Source organism: Pygocentrus nattereri, chromosome 28 (assembly GCF_015220715.1).
Source record: "Pygocentrus nattereri isolate fPygNat1 chromosome 28, fPygNat1.pri, whole genome shotgun sequence".
NCBI classification, from domain to species: domain Eukaryota; kingdom Metazoa; phylum Chordata; class Actinopteri; order Characiformes; family Serrasalmidae; genus Pygocentrus; species Pygocentrus nattereri.
In genome coordinates this window covers 26214979-26237891 of record NC_051238.1, presented here as the reverse complement: position 1 = coordinate 26237891, position 22913 = coordinate 26214979, and the positions used below count along the sequence as shown (strand labels likewise).

At 39.2% G+C, this 22913-nt stretch overlaps 2 protein-coding genes across 3 annotated transcripts in view; one reads left to right on the top strand and one right to left on the bottom strand.

Annotated features, from left to right (window-relative positions):
* Positions 1-2083: 2083 nt before the first annotated feature.
* On the top strand, positions 2084-11099 carry wasb (WASP actin nucleation promoting factor b). The gene is made up of 12 exons (XM_017722421.2): positions 2084-2357; positions 2996-3136; positions 5092-5178; positions 6394-6490; positions 6580-6606; positions 6708-6743; positions 8589-8793; positions 8885-8927; positions 9013-9166; positions 9860-10260; positions 10550-10661; positions 10826-11099. Exons 1-12 carry the CDS (start codon positions 2256-2258, stop codon positions 10879-10881), a joined length of 1461 nt encoding a protein of 486 aa, XP_017577910.1. The 5' UTR covers positions 2084-2255; the 3' UTR covers positions 10882-11099.
* Positions 11100-20413: 9314 nt separating this feature from the next.
* Positions 20414-22913, bottom strand: part of sema3gb (sema domain, immunoglobulin domain (Ig), short basic domain, secreted, (semaphorin) 3Gb) — a 50037-nt gene continuing 47537 nt past the window's right edge. For both annotated transcript variants that reach the window (XM_017722423.2, XM_017722422.2), the window contains exon 18: positions 20414-22747. In XM_017722423.2, coding sequence (XP_017577912.1) covers positions 22316-22747 — 432 coding nt within the window. In that variant the 3' untranslated portion in view covers positions 20414-22315. The remainder of the gene's footprint in view (positions 22748-22913) is intronic.

The window sequence follows — 22913 nt, the reverse complement described above, 5'->3', positions numbered from 1 at the left end:
GTGCTCCTTGTCAGTCCCTAATGCACATGTACACATGTGTTTGAGCCTTTGGACTCAAATAAACAGCTTCAGCCCTTCAACTGCCTCGCCTGCTTAGTTGTCACAATGCCTGGTTGATGGATTTGCCTGTATTTAGCCCATCGTTAAACCAGTGAAACTACTTATCAAAATCGGACTTATTTGGTGGTAATTGATTAAAAATTAAATGATAGATTGTATTGATAACTAGGCTGAAAACTGCTACTGAACAAAATACCATCTTCTTGGTGAGGTGAGCTAATTTTTCAGATTTTTCAGTATGACAGTCATTAGCATTTGTGTTCACAGGCAGAAGAAATAGAAAACTGAATAGGATTAAATTTGATGGGAAGTTATTTTTGTGTATACAGTCTTGTTTGGTAAGGAAAAGGCCATTCTTTACATTTATTCCACATACATTTTTTTGCCATTTCTTGATATTATAAAAACAACTTGATGTTGAAACAAATGGAAGAGATCTAAATGCAAATATAAGGTGTTAAAATCTCAAAGGCAATTCATTGTGTTCATTGTTAAGTTTGAATAGTACACAAAAAATGAAACGATAATCCTGAGGGGTTTAATGGAAATTGCCCTTTGATGCTCTCAGTGGACAGTGTGAGTATGAAAGAGTACAGAATGTTGCCTGTTTTTCTGATCACTCACTTTTTATTCTGAAATAATACCTGTTTTGTGCTTAGTCACACAGAGCTGTAAAGAAAACCCCTACAGCACTGGAAATCACCAATATTCTCCACAGTGAACAAACAACCGTCTACTGCACACAGAAAGCTTCAATAGCAGATATAAACATAGGTAAATCCTAGACTGTAATGTCCATTCCGTTAAGCTACAGTATGTTGGACAGTTAAATGTTGGTAAACTTCCACCAAAGTGATGGGGAAGAAATGTCTGGCAAAACATTTTACCTCATGTGACAAAAACTGAAACTGGAAAAAAAAAATCCCTGAAATTTTTTTTTTGGTGGTGCTCCGTGATGTATTGAGAGAACAAAATCAGGACCTCAGTATGGTCTCTCAATGAGAAATGAGCAGGAGAACCTGCCCAGCTCCCTCCTCAACGTACAGGTGAGCTATTGGACCTGCTGGCCTGCAGATGTGTAGTAAGTGAGACAGTGTTATCACTGTGTTATGGAATCAAAATCAGAGAGAATAACACGAGAACAGCTGAGAAAAAATAAAAATCCAGTTTTCCTCATATGTAATCAGTCAGCCAAGACGTATCCAGATGTTTGACGCTGAAGATACAAGGCTAATGTTGCAAGCACTAAAAGTCTACAGTTACCCAAATGTTGTAAGTAAATTCACACCCAAAACTTCCCCACTTGCTCAAACTGCACCCAAAGCTTTATTATGGTCACACATCTAGTATGTCAGAGTGGTTTAGGGCACAATATGATTTACTTAGAGCTCCAACATTTACCAGAAACTCACCTATTGGCTTCTAGTGTTAGCAATGTTAGCCTCATAACTTCAGCACTAAACTAAAGAAGCCAAATTTGGCCTCCAGACATATCTTAGTTAACCGAATACATCTGGGGTAAGGGGGGAATTGTGTAAATGACCTTTTTACCAAACCATTTCTTTAATTACACTAATTTGATTAATTATATGTAACTCTGCCACCTAAAGATGTTTATTATTCCAACAGTCTAGGCTAAACTTTAGTGGGTAGGGTGACTATATTTTGGTTTTCAAAAAAGAGGATACTTGGGGCAGCATGGAGCAGACAGAGGCAAATGAACATGAAGGCAAAACCAAACCCCAGATTTTGTATTCAGTTTATAAATGCAGTCCTAGAAAAAGAGGCTGTGTGGTCGTCCTGGTATACAGAAAAGGTTATTTTGATAAAAAACATACTGTTTTAAAAATAACTGTGATATTCACTAAAGCATTCTACTTGAGATGTACATGAAACCCCAAGCATATTTACCTCTTAGCAAACTGACTGGGGCCCCTGGGCCTACTTCCCGTTTAAGTTAGAGCTTGCCTGTCCGCAGGTCTTGTGGAACAGATATGCACAGTTGCTACTCTTCCTGTTTCTGTTAGCTTCACCAGAACTTACACTGACATCATGTCATAGAACACGGAAGTCTCAGTTCCCCCAGCTCCTCGCTTATTTCTACCAGGACCCAGGTTTTGTGAAACCAACGAGTGCTAAATCAGGGCCCCAGTGCTCTGTCAAGGGATCCGATCGTGTTCCCTCAGTAAGGAGAGATGAGCAAGGGAAAGGTGAAGGGGCAGGAAAACGTGCTCAGCCCTCTCCTCAGCACCCAGGAGAACGAGCGGCTGGTAGACCTGCTGGGCCGAAGATGTGTGGTGAGTGAGGCGGCTTTATTGCAAATCAAATCAAATTCAGGCGCATAGCTGAGGACTGGGACAATGACTGAAATGAGCAAGCTGAAAAGACTGTAAGGTGATGCTAACAGGATGATTATCAGAAGCATCTTCCTGTTGAAAGAACAGAAGAGACAAAGAGAGCGTGCTATTGCTCAAAAGGTCACTGCAGCTCTAGTCTCGTCGCTTCACCTTCACAGGCTGTTAATCTGTTTCCACAGTGCCTAAATCAGTCAAATTCAAATATATGTGTCTATAATCATTGAGCCATTATACACTAAGCTTGTGATGATTTATATACTTAATGATAGTATAATAACTGCATTGCACAGTACTGTCATTAGCTCAAATCATGAAATGTTGAAAGGTAATGGAAAATGAAATGATACATGACTTTGGAATCGTCAACAGTCTCCAGGGACTCAAGAAGTAAAACGGTAAAAATGAGGTATAGGGAGTGTGAAAGGAAGTGCTGCTAGAGGCCACTTCCTGTTGTAGTAGAGAATGTTTACATGCATTATTTTTCTTTAGGACTTGATGATGATTAATGATTTTGTGTCAGAGTTGGAGCTTTATGGGTGTGTGTGTGTGTGTGTGTGTGTGTGTGTGTGTGTGTGTAGACTCTGGCCACTGCGGTTGTGCAGCTCTATATGGCCCATCCCCACAGTCCAGCCCACTGGAGCCTGCAGCACACTGGAGTTGTTTGTTTTGTCAAGGACAACCCGCGTCGTTCGTACTTCATTCGCTTTTATGATATCAAGGTCCTTTTCCTCACATATTCTTCATAATTTCACTTGTGTAGGTGTGAATAACAGGTCTATCTTACAACTTTGCAGAATATACAGTGAAGGGAATCAAGTGTTGTTTTTGTAATTTAATACACATGCAGTGCACGTATCCTCATCAAATTTACATGGATGATGCATTTACAAGTATGAAAAAAGAACACGTATTAACAAGAATAAACAAAGCAAGATAGTTCCTAAAATATCAAGTTCTAGATATTAACACTGCTTTGAAAAAATTCATGGAACCACAATGAATCATCTCTGATTAACAGAAGATTTCACAACATCGATCGAGAGGCTGTCACATAACTCAAAACTTTTTTTGTAAAAAATAAGGTGCATTGGATTAGCCACTTTCCTGACTTGAATGAAGGATTTTGAAATTGTGAGTCCAGCTGATGGACCCTCAAAACTTTTTGAATTAAAGTTTGCCAAGAGGAATGACAAAAATATAACCGCTGCCAAAAGCTAATGACTTCTCAGCATGTTAACAAAGATGTCTGGAAACATAAAAGTGTTGCTGTAGTTTGTTTTGTTTGAATACTAGTTTCCCTTTTAAGTTTGTTTTTAAAAATATCCTTGCTTATACATTTTTTATGAACACATATAGCCCAAACTTTGGGACATGTGAAGTGTTAAAAACAGAAAGCAGTGATTAGTTAATTGTGTTTGACATGTATTACATTGAAAACAATACATATTTTTGATGTTTTCTCTTTCTCTAATTTTTTGTAAGTATATGTTCATTCCAAATATAATGTCTGCAACACATTGCAAAAAAGTTGGGACAGTAACAAATGTACTATTGCGTTATATCACCTTTTCTTTTAACAATACCTCATAAACATTTGGGGACTGAAGACACCAACTGGCTCAGTTTAAAAGTGAAACTGTTTTATCACTTAGAAATACAGGGCCTTTGTTGTCATATTTTGAGCATAATAATGTGCCACACGTTTTCAAGAGGAGAAAGGCAGGTCAGGCTAGCACCTATACTCTGATTATGCAGCCATGCCTTTGTAATTGGCATTTCTTGGTGCTCTCATGTTGAAATAAACAAGTTCACTAAAAAAAGACAGTGTCTAAATGGCAACATATGTTGCTCCAAAATGCGTATGTAACTTTCAGTTAATAATGCTTTCACAGAAGTTCAAGTTATCCTCTAATATACCCCTCATACAGTGACAGATCCTGGCTTTTAAACTTTGCGCTGGTAACAATCTGCATCGTACTTTACTTCCTTCATCCAGAGAATGAAATGTCCATTATTTCCCTAGATAATAAGGTTGACTTAGGCCACAGCACACATTTCCACTGTGCATCAGTCCATTTTATATGGGCAACAGTCCAGAGACGTTGGCAGTGTTTGTAAATATTGCTGATATGGCATCCAAGGTGCACTGTACAGTCTTGTAAGGGACTAGGCCTTTCCTGGATACTCCTTTTATACCTAAGCCTGAACACATCACCCCTTTTAAATGTTTCCTGAAAATTTAACAATGTTTCTAGGCTTGGTCCAAACCTTTTTTGTAACAGAATGAAATTGAGATATATTCAGATATAACATCTTGTCTTTGCTGCGTTTTTGTTTAAATACAGGTAAAGGTTGGCTCACAAATCACTACTTGTATTTGCATTTACCTACTTGTTTGGAATTGCTTTTATACTGCTTTGTTCACATTTATTTGAGTACAAAGTCAAAAGATAAAAAGATGTGTGTAAATCTGAAAAGGACATACACACTGGAAGTATATTAAACAACCAAAACAACAGCATCTGAGTACTTGTTCCCACTTCACTGTATATTTGCGGTTGAAGATGTTGTTTGTTATGCTATAAATTCTATATTCAATTAATATGTATAAGCAATCATGCTTGTGTGTGTGTGTGTGTGTGTGTGTGTGTGTGTGTGTGTGTGTGCATTTTAGGATGAAAAAATGATATGGGAGCAGGAGTTGTATAATCAGATGACTTATACCAGCCCAAAGCAGTATTTTCACTCTTTCCCTGGAGATGTGAGTAACAGTTCCCCAAGCACTGTGAAATTAGGTCAAATGTCTGCTTGTACGTATTGACACAAAGGCTTTAAGTGAATAATAATAAATAAAATTAGCACATTATTTTTTTTAAAGCAACGTTGTGTTTCCTTCACAAGTACATAGTTTTGCTATGCTATTCAAATGGAAGTTGTAACATGGAATGATGAGGTGGACACATACGCTGAGATAAGTGAGTTTTATTGAGGGCAAATCTAGGGTCATGGTCGAAACAGTCCAGGGTCAATGAGCCAATTCGGAGAGAACGAGATTCAGACATAATGAAATAAACACAAAATCCAAATACTACACTTCAAACAGGACAAGCAAAACATCCAACACAGACAGCACATACATACAGCATGTCACACAAGCCTACAAACAATGATCAACACAGACCAGGGCTGTCACCAGACACAGGTGGAAAACAGGTGGAAACAATCAGGGGCGGAGTCACAAAACAAGGTGGAGGGATGGTGAAAATCAAAACGAAGAAACACGTGGATGACTGGAAAGTAAACAAGGCACATGGGGGAGTGGGAGGAACCAATCGTGACAGAAGTAAACAAATACATAAATTATAAGATAACCCTACAATTAATGTGTACATATATGAATGTGATTATGCATGTAATTATAAGTAATATGTAACTATGTGATTAATGCATAGTACTATATTAATTGATTTGTTAAAAATAGGGAAAAAATGACAAAATATGCCAAAAAGTGTCTTTTTTTTATTTCCACAAAACAGCACTGTATGCACAACAATATTGGTCAATTTAAATCATATTAAAATATCTCTTCTACTAACAAGCACAAAATGGTTTTGATAGAAAGTTTACAATCTGTACCTTTCATGGCATGTTAGAAAAGTCCTTCAGGACATAAATATTATTATTATTATAAATATTAACCTCTTAAACTTCAAGACTTTTATTACCCTAAGGTACCTTATTCAGCAACTACATGGAAAACAATGCAAACTGGCCAAATTATTGTTAGTTGTTGGGGCGAGAGCCACAAGTCTGAACAGCCACCAGTTCCATGGAAGAGGTTAACAGATGAATATTGTAATTAAATAATAAATGCAATACATACAGAGAGACGTTCCTATATGCCATGGCTGTTAGTCAAGCCGTTTTAACCACAGCTGGCGCATAATGATTAATTTGAGTAATACATATGTTTCAGGACTGCCAAGTGGGTTTGAACTTTGCAAGTGATCAAGAATCAGAGGCTTTCAGAAACACAGTAGAGGAAAAAATCACCCAGCGAACCAGTCGCCAAGGTTCGCTTTCACAAACTAAACTCTGCATTCTGTGCATTTCATGTTAACAAACCTGTAGCTCACTGCATTGTTTTTTTTTTGTTCACTAGACAAAAGACAGCATGCTCCAAGTGAAGGTAGGAATGTGCAAGTGCACTTTGCTCATTATATTGGATGAGTTCTTGTTGAACTAGACAGAGCTGAACTAATTTCTGTATTCTGTATTTTCTTATTTCAGGGACACTGGGACCACCACCAATACCACCATCAAATGGTCAGTGCAACAGTACCGTGAGCACTAGGCATTACACAACTACTAATTTCTCCTATTTGTTTAATTATTCAAAATATATTCAACTGGTCATAATTTAAATAAAACAGGAATACCTGCACACATACTTATGCAATTGCAATGATCTAATCAGCCAATCATGTACAATGCAGTACATAAAAGCATGCAGATAGAGGCCAGCAGCTTCAGGTAATGTTCACATCAACCATCAGAATGGGGAACAAATATAATTTCAGTGATTTTGACCATGGGCATATTTGTTGATGCCAGACAGGCTGGTTTGAGTATTTTTATAACTGCTGATCTCCTGGGATTTTCAGGCACAACAGTCTCTAGTTTACACAGAATGGTGCACTAAAGAAAAAACACTCAGAGAGCAGCAGCTCTGTAGACCTTGTTGCTGAGAGAGATCAACAGAAATAGTCAGACTGGTTCAAGCTGACACTCTGTACAACTTTGGAACCCATTGAACCTTGAGGTGGATGGGCTACAACAGCAGAAGACTGGAAAAAACATGACCTAGTCTCACCTTTTTCTGAGGCTTACAGGTGGTAGCATAAGAATTTGGCACTGACAGCATGAATCCACAGACCCAACCTTTTTTGTGTTAACAGTCCGGGCTGGTGGAGGTATAATGGTGTGTGCAATGTTTTCTTGGCACATCATCATAATTTGAACAATCATTACTTGAACAACACAGACTACTTGAGTGCTGTTACTAACCATGTGCGTCCCTTCATAGCTACAACTTACTTTCCTCTAACGGCTACTTACAACCTGAAAATGCACCATGTCTAAAAGTTCATCTCAAACTGGTTTCACGAACATGACAATGTGTTCGATGTTCTTGAGTGGCCTTCCCAGTCACAGATTCGCAGCATGAACGTACACCTGAAACTGCATGATGCAATCATGTCAACATGAACCAGAATCTCAAAAGAATGTTCCCAACATCTTGTGGAATCCACGCCGCAAGGAATTGAAACCTACCCAATATTGGTATACGATGCCCTTAATGAGAGCCAGCTGATGTTGGTTTAGCTTTGGCAGTGTGGGCACCTTTAAACAAGGAGTGGAGAATTAACAGAGGGGGAGAGACATATGAGCAGCAGCAAAAGGACTGACGAGCTAAAAAACTCTTGTGTGAAAAAGGACTGAAAGTAAAGTAAAATGACTGCTGCTGAAACTGTCACTGCGACCTCCAGTGCCCTTGCTCCTGGGTCAGCATGCAGCATTCATCAAATTATTGCTTCAAAGGTGCAGCGTGTAAGATTTAGTAGCATCTAGCTGTGAGGTTGCATGTTGCAACAAACTTAATGCCACTGCCTGTTTCTCTGTTTTCACTTCTTTGATGATGACAAATCACTCTCTTTTGCTTTTTTTTTCTCTTTTGCTTTTTAAATGATGAGTATGACCCTCCTTTTGTCAGAACTTGTGTTGAGCACAACACAAAACAGTTAGTTAGCACTGGCAGCAACCACTGGTTCTTTCCACATCTTCCAACCGGTGCTGTAGCCCCACTAAATTCAAGCTGCTGCTTCAATGTAAAAACGTGGAAGACACTCCCTAGAGCCAGTGCTTGGTTTGTCTGCTCTGGGCTACTGTAGAAACATGGTGGGGGCTCATTCTAAACTAATGAAAACAATTCATAGTTACAGATGATTATACACTAATGAAAACGTTGTTTTATATACTAAATTCTCTTTCTGCTAATAGATCCCCTTAAATCTTGCACAATGCACCTTTACATGAGGTACATGAGCATGAACACAACGTTGTGTTTTTAGCACAGACTCATTAATTATACGAGGTGTTTGGAATCTCCAGGTCCAGGTCCAGGTCCGACTATGCAGCCAGGTGGCATGGTCACTGTGGATATTCCAAACCCAGACATTCTGCCCTCCCGCTACCGCTCTCCTGCCGTCCCCCTGCCTGCACCTGCTTCCTTGGGCAAGGGTAAAAAAGACAAGAAGAACAAGAAGAAAGGACCTCGGCTCACCAAGGCAGATATTGGAGCTCCCAGTGGATTTAAGTAAGTATGCCTAGACAGTCTTTACTGCAACGGCGGTGTTAATCATACTCTTTCTTGGCTGATCTCACTCTGGTTTTTCTTTTTCTTCTAGACATGTCTCACATATTGGATGGGATCCAAACGCTGGCTTTGACGTAAGGAATTCCTATTTTCACCAATTTAGAAAGTGATTAGACAACAAACTGAGCAATACTTACACACATTTATATTTTATTCTAGACCAACAATCTGGACCCAGACCTGAAGAAGCTATTTTCTTGTGCTGGTATCAGTGACGATCAGCTGACAGACAAAGAGACCTCCAAACTTATCTATGACTTCATCGAACAGTCTGGCGGTCTGGATGCTGTTAAAGAGGAAATGAGGAGACAGGGTGAGGTTCTGTCTTCACGAATTATCACACATTTTTATTGCCTTTTAAAAGTTTTGTATATCCAGTAGATTTAGCCAATGCAAAATACATGCAGCGCCAAAGTTAATGTGCCATTTACAAATTTTCCTAATAGAATTTCACTTTCATGAGATGTCATTCAAATATATTGTTGATGCCACTAATACACTTAACTTCTAGACCTGCAGTTTCAAGGCATTATATGGCTTTGCAAGTGCATCTACCAACATCTTCTGTTAGCATAACAGCTGTTGTGCTATCTTAATACATGTTTTAGTGCCCAGTCTACTTAAGATTTTGACATTTTAGTCATAATAACAATTTCTGTGTCTACTCCTTTGTATTTAAGGGTAGTTTTTTTGGTCAAAAGTCAAGTTAATGGTAGTTAATAATTTTATAAACAAGGCTTCTTGGCTAGTTGACTGCATGTGGACACTGTGGTTGGTTTCTGTCAAAGTAGGTGTAGTTCTTGGCTGTGTTGAGTGACAAAACCTCCTACACTCTCTGTTAACAGTCAAAAGTCTTGCTTGCAACACGACCTTAACCCTAACTGGGCACTAAGTGTGAAATTGCACTTGTAGAACTTCTAGCTCTTGGTTTGTAAACAGATGATGTTGGAAGGAACTGCATTCTGATATTGCACTGAAGACGTTACAGCTTCTGCTGTTCATACAGATGCCATGGGTCCTCCATCTCGAAGTCTCCCCCCAGTCCCAGGTGCCCCTGCTCCTCCACCACCTCGGAGTGGCCTCCCACCTGTCCCAGGCCAACCCCCACCTGCTCCACCTTCACGCAACCAAAGAGCTCCTCAACGAGGCCCCCTCCCACCACCTCCCCCTGGTGGAAGAACTGGGCCACCACCTCCTCCACCTCCCTCTGGTGGTTATGGATCTCCCCCACCACCTCCACCTGGTGCTGGAGCACCTCCACCACCTCCTCCGCCTCCTCCTCCTCCACCACCCACTCCTGCATCTAACTACAGCAGTGGCAGCCCTGTCAGTTCTGCACCTTCATCTACAACAGGGGGCAGAGGAGCTTTACTGGACCAGATCCGACTAGGCACCAAGCTAAAGACTGTAAGATAAAGTGCCACTCTGAAGCAATCAGATTGTTCTCTCAGTCATAGATTAATGGGCTTGTACAACTTTAATGAATCAGTCATTAAAAAATCAAAAACGTAGCCTAATATCTCTATAATTCTCTGAACTATAGGTAACAATTTCCTTTGGGAATTTATAGGCAGTTGAAGTGTTTATCTTTAAGCATTTTGACACATATATGTACACAAGACATTTGAGGAGATGAGGAAATAAGGATATCTGCACTCTTTCATTCCGTTTATGAATTCTGTATTTGTTTTCTCAGGTGTCGGAGAGTTCAGACCTGCCACCTCCGCCGCAGGACCAGTGTAACGAGGGGATCGTTGGAGCTCTGATGATGGTGATGCAGAAAAGAAGCAAAGTCATTCATTCCTCAGGTAATGTTTAAAGAGAAGAACCTGTGATCTTCATATTTCCGTCTGCTGCTGAAAATAATAAACGCAGTATAGATTTCTGTCCCTCACAGTAGGACGGACGACTTGTCTTCTCTATATGAACAACAGTGTCACTCAGTATTTGATTTCACTTGTTCTCTTCTCAGGAGAGAGTGAAGACGATGCAGGTGATGATGATGATGATGATGAATGGGATGATTAATGCCAATATCCAACTTTGGTACACACAAACACACACACACATACACAGTGTCAATTTAGGTAGGCCACTGAAATATTACAAATAGGCTTATAGCACATGATTATGACAACATAGCAGAGAGAGGATCCAAAACAATGGTGTATATTTGTTAAAGCTTGACTGAAAAAAAAATGTTTTTTTTTCAACTGAATAAAGTAAACTTATTGTGCAATCTTTGAGAACTGCTTCATGTCCAACATTCTATGTTTATCTTCAATAATATATGCAATTTTCCATGTTGAAATTTCCGGTTGGTTTTATGTTTTCCATTGGCCCAGTGGGAGAGGCTGGTTATGACCAAAAAATAATATGGTTTAGCTCAAGGAGAGCATTTCTTTTCTGAGAATTCCTCCTCCTCCTTACCTTTAACCATGTCTCTAAACCTGACTCTAAGTTCTAAATGTACTTCAGCCCAACCTGACAGATGGTTATGACACCAAGCCCAACCTTAGTTTAACCATGTCCACAAATAGTAATTTGCTCAGAAGCAAAGATGTCATTTACACTGAGGACACTGCATACTTGTCAACCTAACCCTGGGGGGGGATGAGTGACATAAAAACAATAGAAACTGGTTTTAAATCAGACTTAACAGAAATGTAGCATTAAGAGTTTTACCCAAGGATCCTTATTGGTATAGCATGGTGTGCTTGCCTGGGCTGCAACTCACAGCCTTCTAAAACGCTTCTTTCTTTAGAGCAGACCTACAAACTCTACTAAACATTTTCTTCATAGTTGTAATCTCAGTGCAATCCAGGGCAATGCTATTGTTATTTATTTATTTATTTATATTGAAACCCCGTGTAAAACATAAATAAAAACAGAATACGGTGATTTGCAAATCCTTTTCAACCGATATTCAATTGAATTCACTACAAAGACGAGATATTTAATGTTCAAATGGATAAACTTTATTGTTTTTTGCAAATATTCACTCATTTTGAATTTGATGCCTGCAACACGTCCCAAAGAAGTTGGGACAGGGGCAACAAAAGACTGGGAATGAGCAGATAGTCCAACAGTTTAAGAACAACATTTCTCAACGTTGGAATTTAGGGATTTCATCATCTACAGTCCATAAAATCATCAAAAGATTCAGAGAATCTGGAGAAATCTCTGCAGGTAAGCGGCGAGGCAAACGCTTCCCAGTTCCCAAACGCTTATTGAGTGTTAAAGGAAAGGTGATGTAACACAGTGGGAAACTCGCCCCTGTCCCAACTTCTCTGGAACGTGTTGCAGGCATCAAATTCAAAATGAGTGAATATTTGCAAAAAACAATAAAGTTTATCTGTTTGAACATTAAATATCTCGTCTTTGTAGTGTATTCAGTTGAATATCGGTTGAAAAGGATTTGCAAATCATCGTATTCTGTTTTTATTTATGTTTTACACAACGTCCCAACTTCACAGGAATTGGGGGCCAACCCCCCCAACCCCCCCACCTTTTCCAGGGGACTTTTTTTTAAACTTCGCTATTAATGTCCCAAATCATCGTTTATTAATGATGATCATGTAGATTTAAGGTGATGTGGCACCACAACCACCCAACACCCCTCCAAACAACATAATAGTTATCAAATCCTATGTAGGGGTTTTAACCTTTCCCTGATAAGTTTGGAGAGAGAAATCAGATCTCAGTATATTGTGACCAGGTTTCCTTGAATGATTTTGTGTTATTTTTAAAGTGTGCAGTGAGTCTTTCCAAGTTGCAGTGATCCATCAGGAGGTTAAGCCAATGCTTTATTCAAAATTTTGGTTCTGTCCTTTCAGTTCAGCAGTATAACGTTTTGGCAATGATAAGCAAAATGAATATAAAGCATTCGAGGTGATTGGGTGCTGAAAGTGAGGAAAGGTCATTAAGTAGCACTATGATGGGACATAAAGGGTTGACAAGGCCCAAAATCTCTGATAGCCTGTCCATGACCTCAGACCAAAAGTGCTGGGTTGGGGGATAATTCCAGAAGGCATGATAGTAGTTGTCTGTTAAAGCTGGACAATGTTGGCATTTATCACTGTGACTGAATGCCATATGGTGTAGGTTAGAGGCTGAAATATATGTTCTGTGAAGGGTTTTATATTGAATAGAGAAAGACAAAGAGAAGATCACTTCCCAGGATTTATGTTGCCAGTTGACGTTGCATGTTTCTTTTATATCTGAGGTCCATTTTTCAGTTGAGAGTGAGGTAGTGTTGTCCTTTGAGGCTATAAGTTTATATATTTGTGTTAACATTGGGTTAAGGGAGTGTAGTTTTAAGGGGGGGGGGCGCAGTGTGATTGCAGAAATTTCCACTATTAACTGTTTTCCTTAGAACATCTTTGAGTTGTATACTGAAAGTGACAATTATCAGGTATATCGTATTTTTCTTTGATGTCATCAAAGGTCATTAGCAAAAGCCATCAGAGAACAGCTGTGCCCGGCTGGTTATTCTTCTCTGATTCCAGGCTGGGAATATAAAAGGTTTGTTATTTATTAAAAACATGGGATTGTTCCACAGAGGAGTTTGACCGGAGGGGGATTCCACCGCGCATTCAGGGTGGTGCTTATTGTACTGTATTTATGAAATTTTGTATTTTATAGCTTTGTCTATGAATGCAATACTATTAATGTCCACTTTCCTCAATGTCTTGCCAGGGTTGGCTTGAGCTACTTGTTTAGTGTCTAATGTAAAGCAATTGATGTGATAGAAAGTAGTGGTAGAAATTTGGGGCTCCAAGACGTTTAAGTTTCTGGAGGGTAGCTAACTTGATTCGAGGCTTTTGGTGCTTCCAATAATACTTAGTACCTGCATTGTCAGGACAGGAGAACCGGCCTGATGGTGGGGTAACAGGGGTCTTAGAAAACAGATATCGTCCTGCAGTTTTCAAGATTTCAAGGCACGATGGTAATAGGAACCAGTAAATATAGCCATTTTATTTACTCTCTATAATGACCAGTTAACCTATACATATCTTCTGAGTTTGTATAGCCTATGTAATGTTGATAATGGGGCGGCACGGTGGCGTTGTGGGTAGCGCTGTCGCCTCACAGCGAGGAGGGCCTGGGTTCGATTCCCCGGCCGGGCGGCCAGGGTCCTCTCTGTGTGGAGTTTGCATGTTCTCCCCGTGTCTGCGTGGGTTTCCTCCGGGTTCTCCGGTTTCCTCCCACAGGCCAATTGGACATGCTACATTGGCCCTAGGTGTGAGTGACTGTCTGTCTGTCTGTGTCTGTCTGTCTGCCCTGCGATGGACTGGCGACCTGTCCAGGGTGTATCCTGCCTTCCACCCGAAGACTGCTGGGATAGGCTCCAGCATCCCCCCGCGACCCTGACGGAGAAGCGGCTTAGAAAATGAATGGATGGATGGAATGTTGATAATGATAAAACAGCAGTAAACATGAAAAAAGGAAGTTTTATGTGGGCACTAATTACCTTACCACATCTTGCATGCACTTTTCCACCACGAATGTATTATAAAACATTTAAGGCCAAAATCTTTTCTCAAACCATTTCGAAGCAATGTCTCAGCCGTGAGGCAGCTATTATTACTTATTAATAACTATTTACATTGTTTACATTACATTTCACTATGCACACATTTTATAATATTGGTGAAATTCTCCTTTAACATTTTGGACTCCCAATATAAAATGTGTCCTGAGCAAAAGTTATGGCACATTTTATATTGTATGTTTTTTTTTCCAATGTTTAAAACTGAAATTGGCAGAAAAAATGGCGTATTTAAGTCTCTGTAGAGGACGTGTTACTTATTTCCACTTAGAAAGTCAACAGAACATGACCGGGGGTATTCAAATTTTTGTGTATGACTGAATGTACTGCATCTTTGTGGGACAGGAAGTTGCTGAGGCTTTTGCAACGTTTCCATTCTTCACCAGTGTTACGGAAACAGTGTGAACTGAGCACAGCAGCTCTTCTCCACAATACTGCTGTGCAGGCTGTGTGGTTGTTGATGCTAATAGCCAGAATGGGACCATTTTTCAGGCTGGGAATGTGTGCTCAACCCAGACCACACACACAATCACCATATGTGTATGTTTTTAATAATATAATACCAACTTTGTTATGATTGCACAAAATATTCTAATATGGTATTTGAGTCAGGAATTACCTCTGTTGCACATTTTTGCTCAGTCTATTTAAAGTTATCACCAAGCTTTAACTTGCATTATGCAAGTATTCAAAATATAATAGTATGTAATGGAGCATTATTGTTGGAATACATTTAAATAAAAAAGATTTGTATATAAATTACAAATTTTTAGCTGTGTCCAGAATTATGAACTATGAGGTTCATAATTGTATTGTATACATGTACATATATATATATATATATATATATATATATATATATATATATATATATATATATATATATATATATATATAATGAGGTGTAAATTATTCTAAAATGACTGAGAAAGCTGAGCAGCATAGAGAATGAATTATAATAAAATTAATATAGAGGATTTTAAGAGTTCTGATCAAATCTTTAGGCAGAAATGAACAATAAATACATTTACAATAAATTTACAAATTTACAATAAAATGTATTTTTAGTATTTTATCTTTAAAGATGTTCTTTTCAGAACCTTATCTGTTCTTTTAAAATATTTAAATCTAAATTGTGCACATTGTGGTACTATGGAACAAAATAACGACTAAAAAATTCTCTCCAATTCAAAGTCGTATGACAAGCGATTGAAACCGTTTAAATTGTAGCTGTTATATGACACCAGTTCAGACAGACATAGGGATCGATCCTGAAAGTGTAAATATCATGGATCCCGGATTGAGCGGTCACTTGAACCATGATGGGAGAGGAATAATTAAGCCTAAGCCTGGACAAAGCTGCACCGACGCCTCACAACAACTGAACTCTGTATTACTACGTCATGTCACAGAAACCCTTGCGCTGTTAACGGAATCTCGACAATCTTGACTCTAACGCTGCTTACATGCACTGTTGAAGTAAGAGCCCCGTTTAAATCAAAGGGGCTAACTGCTCATTTTCTTAACCCTTGTATAGTGTTGATGTTTTCATTACTCAGCGGACGGTGGTGGATCCACTGCATTATTATTTTTTAAATCATAACCCATAACAATTTATATAAAAATATCAGATGTTTAAAATATCACAAGTGGCCAGTGTTGAGTTCTCCTTTAGCAGCTGTACCCAGTCAGCAGCCTGTCCATGTTGTCCACCCTCACATACATGCACACATATACAAACACATACACACTGAGCAAAAGCCAAGGAATCTGAGGTTGAAATAATAATAAATCACATCTTTTTTTTCTTTTGGTAAACATGGAAAATGGGTTCCACAGACCGCAACACCACACAAGGGTTAAATAGAACTAAGCTGGTCAGCTTAGCTACAGTTTGACAATTAAAATCACAGGTTTGAATTGAAGTGCTTACTGGATTATTCACTGTAAAACAGCAGTATGAAAGACTAGGTTAAAGCGTGTCACTTGAATGGCTTACACACTGTATTTTAGTTAGATCTGCTTTAACACATTAAATCTACCTAAAATAGTGTGCTACGTAAGTTTGGAAATTCCACAGCCAAATGTGTCGAGTATGGATGTGGCTGAATCCCACATGAATATTTTTTAGCTACGGATCTGTCGAGTAGCAGGAGCCTGTATTTAAATTACTACAAATGACACTATGTAGGGACGAGGGAGCTACTTAAAATTTAGCACCACTGTGGGAAGAGTGGCTCCATTAGCTTGGTGCAAAATAGTACTAGAAATCACGTAGAGGTGCTAATGGAAATCAGCCTTGCCATCGTGGTGGTAATTTGATGACCAAAAAGTGCTTATAAAGTGAAGGGTTTTGCATTGACCAGCGCTGATATGAGACGTTCATTTTATACAACAAAACAAAATGAAATATACAATGCTGGGCAACCAAACATTCTTCTCCTCATTCAGCAGCCCGTCACATACCATCTGCTAAAGAAACTACATTTCTTGTCAAAGTACTTATTTAGATCATTATTAGTAACATATTTACTAAAAAAATGTTCATCATATTTTATGTTGGCCACTATTTTATAAAAATAATATACCACTCAAGGATTTTCTCAACTTTGCATTGTGCAGAGAAGATATGAGAAGATATGCTTCCCTTATTGCTTCAACTTGTGATGATGTGTCCTGTTTCCAGCTTACGTAAATTTCTCATCGTCCTTGTGAACGGAGCCAAGCAGGTCCACTCAGCTAAAGCTAGCCAGCTGTTTATTTTGGATGTGAGACTGACGTCATAGCAAGCATGATAGCTCCATAAAAGCACAACCCAGAGTGAGATTATTAACGTTAGCTGCTCGTCTGTTAGTTGATCCTAATCCTACACTTACTGCTGTCTTGAGCTTTAATGTGTTCATGTGTATGCTACGCTTTTGAGCTGTGTTTACTGCAAAACAATATACCGGTTGATGTGAAGTGATATAGTTTCAAAAAAGGCTTTAAATATCTGGGAAAAGAGGTTCGGCATTCATGCCAGAGTTAATATTACTGAATATAATTTTTGTGAAGGAGCCACTTCAGAGCCTGACCCAAACTGAAATCTTATTCTATGTTTGAAGTGTATGAAGTTACAATGGATGTTCCAAACTCCAGTTGTGGAGCTTCCCGTTGCGGCTTGATAATTAACTAATTATCCGACTCAGTGGGGAAAATACAGAGCTATGCAGTGGTGAGGAGGGGGAGTCCAAGACCAGAGCTGGGTAACCCAGCAATAATCCAATGGAAATCCACTTCATGCAAGGATAGATTACTGACTTGAAGGCTGCATTTTTAATGCGATAATGTTTTTGTCTTTAAGTATAGAGCAAAAACTGTGTCGGTGCTGGTCTTTAAAAACTATCAAACAAGAAACTAATTATTGTTCTGCATGTGTAAGTCTAGCTTAACTATGACTGTCAATGTTTTCTATGTCATATTTTATCCCTCTACTATTCGAAAGACAGTAATGCCTATGCTCTATAAGATCATAGACCCTAACTGTGCAAAGTGGGTGTAATCGCCCAAGGAGGGCAACACGCTCTACAGGATTTCAATGGAAATGCTATAGTTTAATAACAAAAAAGCACAGAAAAATGTACTTCATTTTTCTCTGAACAGCCTATCCCATCACCAAAATGCATGACTCACAACTGCCAACTGCCTTTTTCTAAAAGATTTATAAAATAATTAGCATAAACCCATCTTCAGCCACTCAGCTCAACTTTTTGATAGCAGCTATATAAACAATTTCATGGTCAATAACAATCAGGAGTTAAATAAGAACAATTACAGCAGTTTATTGTTATGATTATAAAACATCTATGAGACTCCCCAACCGCACAATCATAATAAAATAATATTTATTACAAACAACCACGTTAACTTAAGCTAACACAAAACACCATGAATACACAGAAGTATCGTAAGATGCAGTCATATTTGCATTTAGTTCATTGAGAAACACTAGAGCAAAGATAACACGAGAACAAATATCATTTGGGTTGTACACCACGTTCCCTCTGAGGGCAGCGTTGTATCTTTGACACAGTAACATTTAAATGGTTCAAAATGTATTACGGTTTGGACTTTTGTAGCTGTTGGTTGCTGTTTAACCCCAGGCCTTCTGTGCTTGCCAACCTGTTAAACAAAGATGTGCTTTTTATTAACCACTGAAATATTCTCCATGATTTTATAGTCAGCAGGCTGGACAGTCTTTTTCATCAATGGCCTGCTAAAGTAAGTAACCCATAAACCTCTAATACAAAGTGATCAGTATCAGTCCCAGCAGTGTTCATTTCATTGCTTGAGGCCAGATGTTGGGCATTTCTGAACATTGCTTTTCATATCTATATGTTAAACTTCACTTTATCTTATTTTCTATCACACCAAACTCGTCTTATTTCCAAGAAAAACATGCTTGCTGAACCGAGCATAACATGGCAGTGGTCACAATATAAAAACTCCCTTCCTACTGGACCTTTTTCTAATAGCATTTCTCTGTGTCTGTATATTCTGGTCCTGTTAATGAATAATAATGCACAATAATAACTGCCATTTGCAGCCCTATCTCACCACCAAAAGAACACGACTCATATGAATATGTACATTCTCAAAATAAATATGCTGGGTCGAAAGAGAGAGAGAGAAAAGAGAGAGAGAGAGAAAAGAGAGATAGAGAGAGAGAGAGAGAGAGAGAGAGAGAGTGAGAGAGAGAAGACAGAGAGAAAGAGAGAGAGAGAAAAGAGAGAGAGAGAGAAAAGCGAGATAGAGATAGAGAGAGAGAGAGAGAGAGAGAGAGAGAGAGAGAGAGAGTGAGAGAGAGAAGACAGAGAGAAAGAGAGAGAGAGAAAAGAGAGAGAGAGAGAAAAGCGAGATAGAGATAGAGAGAGAGAGAGAGAGAGAGAGAGAGAGAGAGAGAGAGAGAGAGAGGGAGAGAGTAGGGGAGGGAGCAAAAGAATATTAATAGTTAAAACCTGACCGAACACAGACGAGACCTTTTGAATACACACCATTTCTATGTACATGTGTAACTGTCACACAAAGCACAAGGACTGCCTTTATACACAAGCAAAAAATAACCACAGTTAACCACAGAGAACATCTACCGCTGATATGGAAAAGGTGACAGTGTCACAGAACTACTACTGCTGTGTACAGAGTTCAATCAGGTTGTTCCTTACCAATACGAAGCCGAAGAGGCAACGATAGAAAGTGAAAGGAAATACTAATGACAAACGTCTGCATCGGCCCTCCCCGAACGACCTAATGGAGTAAGGAAAAACTACACTGCGATGGTTTGTGACACAATAATTTCTCAGTACACAACTTTTTTTTTACAGGATTGTTATTTTACCTAAGAATAATTTGCTTTCAAATTCAGAAATGTGCACAGCAAACACAGCATACTGATAAGCAAGTGATAGACCTCTGAGGACGTATCGACCGACAGCATCCTGACAAGCCCTGGGTGTAAGTCGTTTCTCTCTATGGGAAAAATGCTTGGCATTCTCAAAAATCACCCCATCATGTCTGGCATTAATGAAGTACTACACATTTACAAGATGCCTAAACTTTTTGTCCTGTCTACATTTTTGTCAATATATCACTGTGATTGGAAGCTAACGCTCCTGCACATTCAGCTGATATCATAAGACTGGCAGCCTAATTGTGCAAACCAGCAAGCTTTGTGAGGTGTCCCAGTTAAGTGGTTTTGGCGGCAGCAGGCCACAATTTCAGTAGCTGCTGTTGTTACACAATAGTGTTCATTTGGTCTATATATAGAAGCCTTACTAGTGAGAGTTACTTTTCATGTAACTTGGCGACCTCAGTTAAAAATCATAATTTCTGTATAATTCAATCGATGAGATGTAAAAAACATTCAGGGTGGTTTGATATGCAGCAGTGCTTTGTAGAGAAAAGTGGTGATGTCTACACTGCACCATTTTACATCAAATCAGTCTAAAGTGACCAGTGAAGTAAACAGTAGTAAACTGGAAAAAAGTTTTATTTGGGCACTGTATCCTTTACAACACCCTACATGCACATTTTAGTTAAAAACCTTCTCAAAACTAGTATAAAACAACATCTCAAACATCAGGCAGCGTATTCATAACCAGTTCAAGTCATATCTCTCTGTGAAGTAGCTTGTACCATTGCTCTGAGTAGCTTTTCAGTGGAAATCCTCTTTAAATGTGAACGAGTGCTTTTTTGTGCCATTTATGTAAATCGACCACTAAATGACCTTGTGACTCCATTCATTTTTCCCATAGATAAAACCAGCTTGTATCCAGAGTCCTGATTTGGGCATGTCATTAGCCCACCAAGTAATTCAGAGGTCTATGTCCCTTAACTCAGAACTCAAGCTTTCTTTCTTTTTTTCATTGTGAATCTAGTCTCCAGTTTTTATTATTTACATATTCCTTCTTGCTGCAAATCTCTCTTACTATGGCAGGAGACTGGAGCAGATTTTGGTCCATAATTTTGTCTTTCCCATTTATCTTTTGAGAAAAAACCATAATTTAATAATAACATGCCTACCACTGCCTTCAAATTGCAGTAGTTTTTGTTCAGTACCTACTAACCAGTAATGGAAACATGGGTCTAGCTGTTCAGTAACTACTTCTAAAAGATGTAAAATATGAATCACAGGTTTTGCAAAAGCATTTTCTCATGACTTACACATTGTTCAAACATTTGATGTCACTTAATTTCCAGACTTCCAGTATCTGCAGCTGTGCTTTGTCTGATGCAGACTAACTCAAGAATGCTCTTAAAATATCAAGACATTTTACTGAGACGGAAGCTTAGCCATATCTTTACAAACCCCACAAAAAACAACTTCTAGAAGCCTTTACGTCCTCCTGATCACCCTTGGTCTTGATAACATAAAAAGTTGGTCAAAATCATATCTGAATGCATCATGTCATAATTATAACCCGGTACAGGAAAAGGCTTCTTTTTGACAAATCAGCAGATGACTGTGCCATGAATGTGAGTGGAATCACGTAGAAATTCTCCACAGCATTCTTTCCACCACTGTGTTCCACAGGCTGCGGATTAACAACCATCTGACTCAACATAACAAGCTTTAAATACTAGCAATGCCAAGTGCCACAGTTTTATGAGTACACTGTTCATGAAATACTGACTTTTCAATGACTCTGTGAAGGTAATGGCAATGTAACAATAGTTAAAGAGAACACAAAAAGCCTAAACTCTATAGTATGCAATGTGGCACATACCGGTTTCCTATGGTTTGGAAATAATTCAACATCTACTGCTCTGCAAACTCAGAACACTATGTATCATAACCTTAAAAAAAGCAAAAACTGAGCTGAAGATAGAGGAGCCTGTGTTAGGAATAGACCAGGAATGGAACAGTATGAAAATGTGCTTTCTAGATTTCCAAAATGATATAGTTAATATATACTGCAAATGTTTAAAAAGCTACTAACAGCCATTGAAATCCTTTCATCACACGTATGGACACTTTTTAGTAACCCACGCGTATTTGTTATAACCAAATTGATAATAGTTGTCTAGCACATGCTTTGGAGAGAGTGTAGCAGACGGTTGCTATACGGCATTACAGGAGCTAAAATTTGCAACCGTACGATTATCATTGGGTTTAATAGCGCGGCAGTAATCGTCCCATTCCTGGTTAAGGCTGTAGCCTCACTAACTTGCACCGGCAACTTCAACATGCTGTGATAAAATCAAATGTAGTCTTGAAATAAGCTTTTATCAGAATTGACTTTTTTGCATGAACACATGTAATTTAGCTTAGTAACACAGTCTTTAGAGACACTGCCTATCCTGCTCACACAGTGTATGGAACACAATCAACTTAACGACTCGTGTTTTCTGCTCTTAGCACTCAGAACATTATCACTGGGCCTGCAGCTCATGAGGCTCCTCAGACTCCTTCTGCTCGGTGTGTCTGCGGTTGGTGCGTTTGGGTTTGTGGGGCGGGCTGGGGCTCTGCTGTTGCCAGTAGGTCTGGCAGTATTGGTTGATGAGGCGCACCTCGGGCTGTGGTGGGAGCTGCTGGAGGGGTGGGGGTGGGGTTTGGGGTGGGGGTGGAGGAGGAGGAGGGTGATGATGATGGTGCTGGTGGTGACGCTCTGGCTCTGCAGGGCTGTCTGGTGCTGTCAGGGCCTCTACAATCTCCCGGTCGAGAATTCGCAGGGACACGCGGGCCACAGTGTGCTTGAAGTTGTTCTCTGTGGCCAGGCAGTGGTAGAGACCGGAGTCCGCCTGAGTGAGAGATTTCAGCAGGATGCCATGACCCGTCTTCAGGACCTCTTTATCGCGACTGAGCTGTGAATTGAGCAGAATTATACACGGTTATAGGTGCTATTTTGTTTCTGCATCCAGTAACTTTGATAGAACAAGAACTTCGATACTCAATATTTTTATTCTTAATCTTTACATATACGTACATTTTAATGTAGTGTCTGAAAACACTATCCCTATCAAAAACCCC

Bases quoted from the DNA above. Each gene is read 5' to 3' on its own strand.
- wasb (XM_017722421.2), top strand. From the start codon at position 2,256: ATGAGCAAGGGAAAGGTGAAGGGGCAGGAAAACGTGCTCAGCCCTCTC. The intron at 3,137-5,091 runs GTCCTTTTCCTC...TGTGCATTTTAG, and splicing joins TTCGCTTTTATGATATCAAG to GATGAAAAAATGATATGGGA. The intron at 6,607-6,707 runs GTAGGAATGTGC...TTCTTATTTCAG, and splicing joins ACAGCATGCTCCAAGTGAAG to GGACACTGGGACCACCACCA.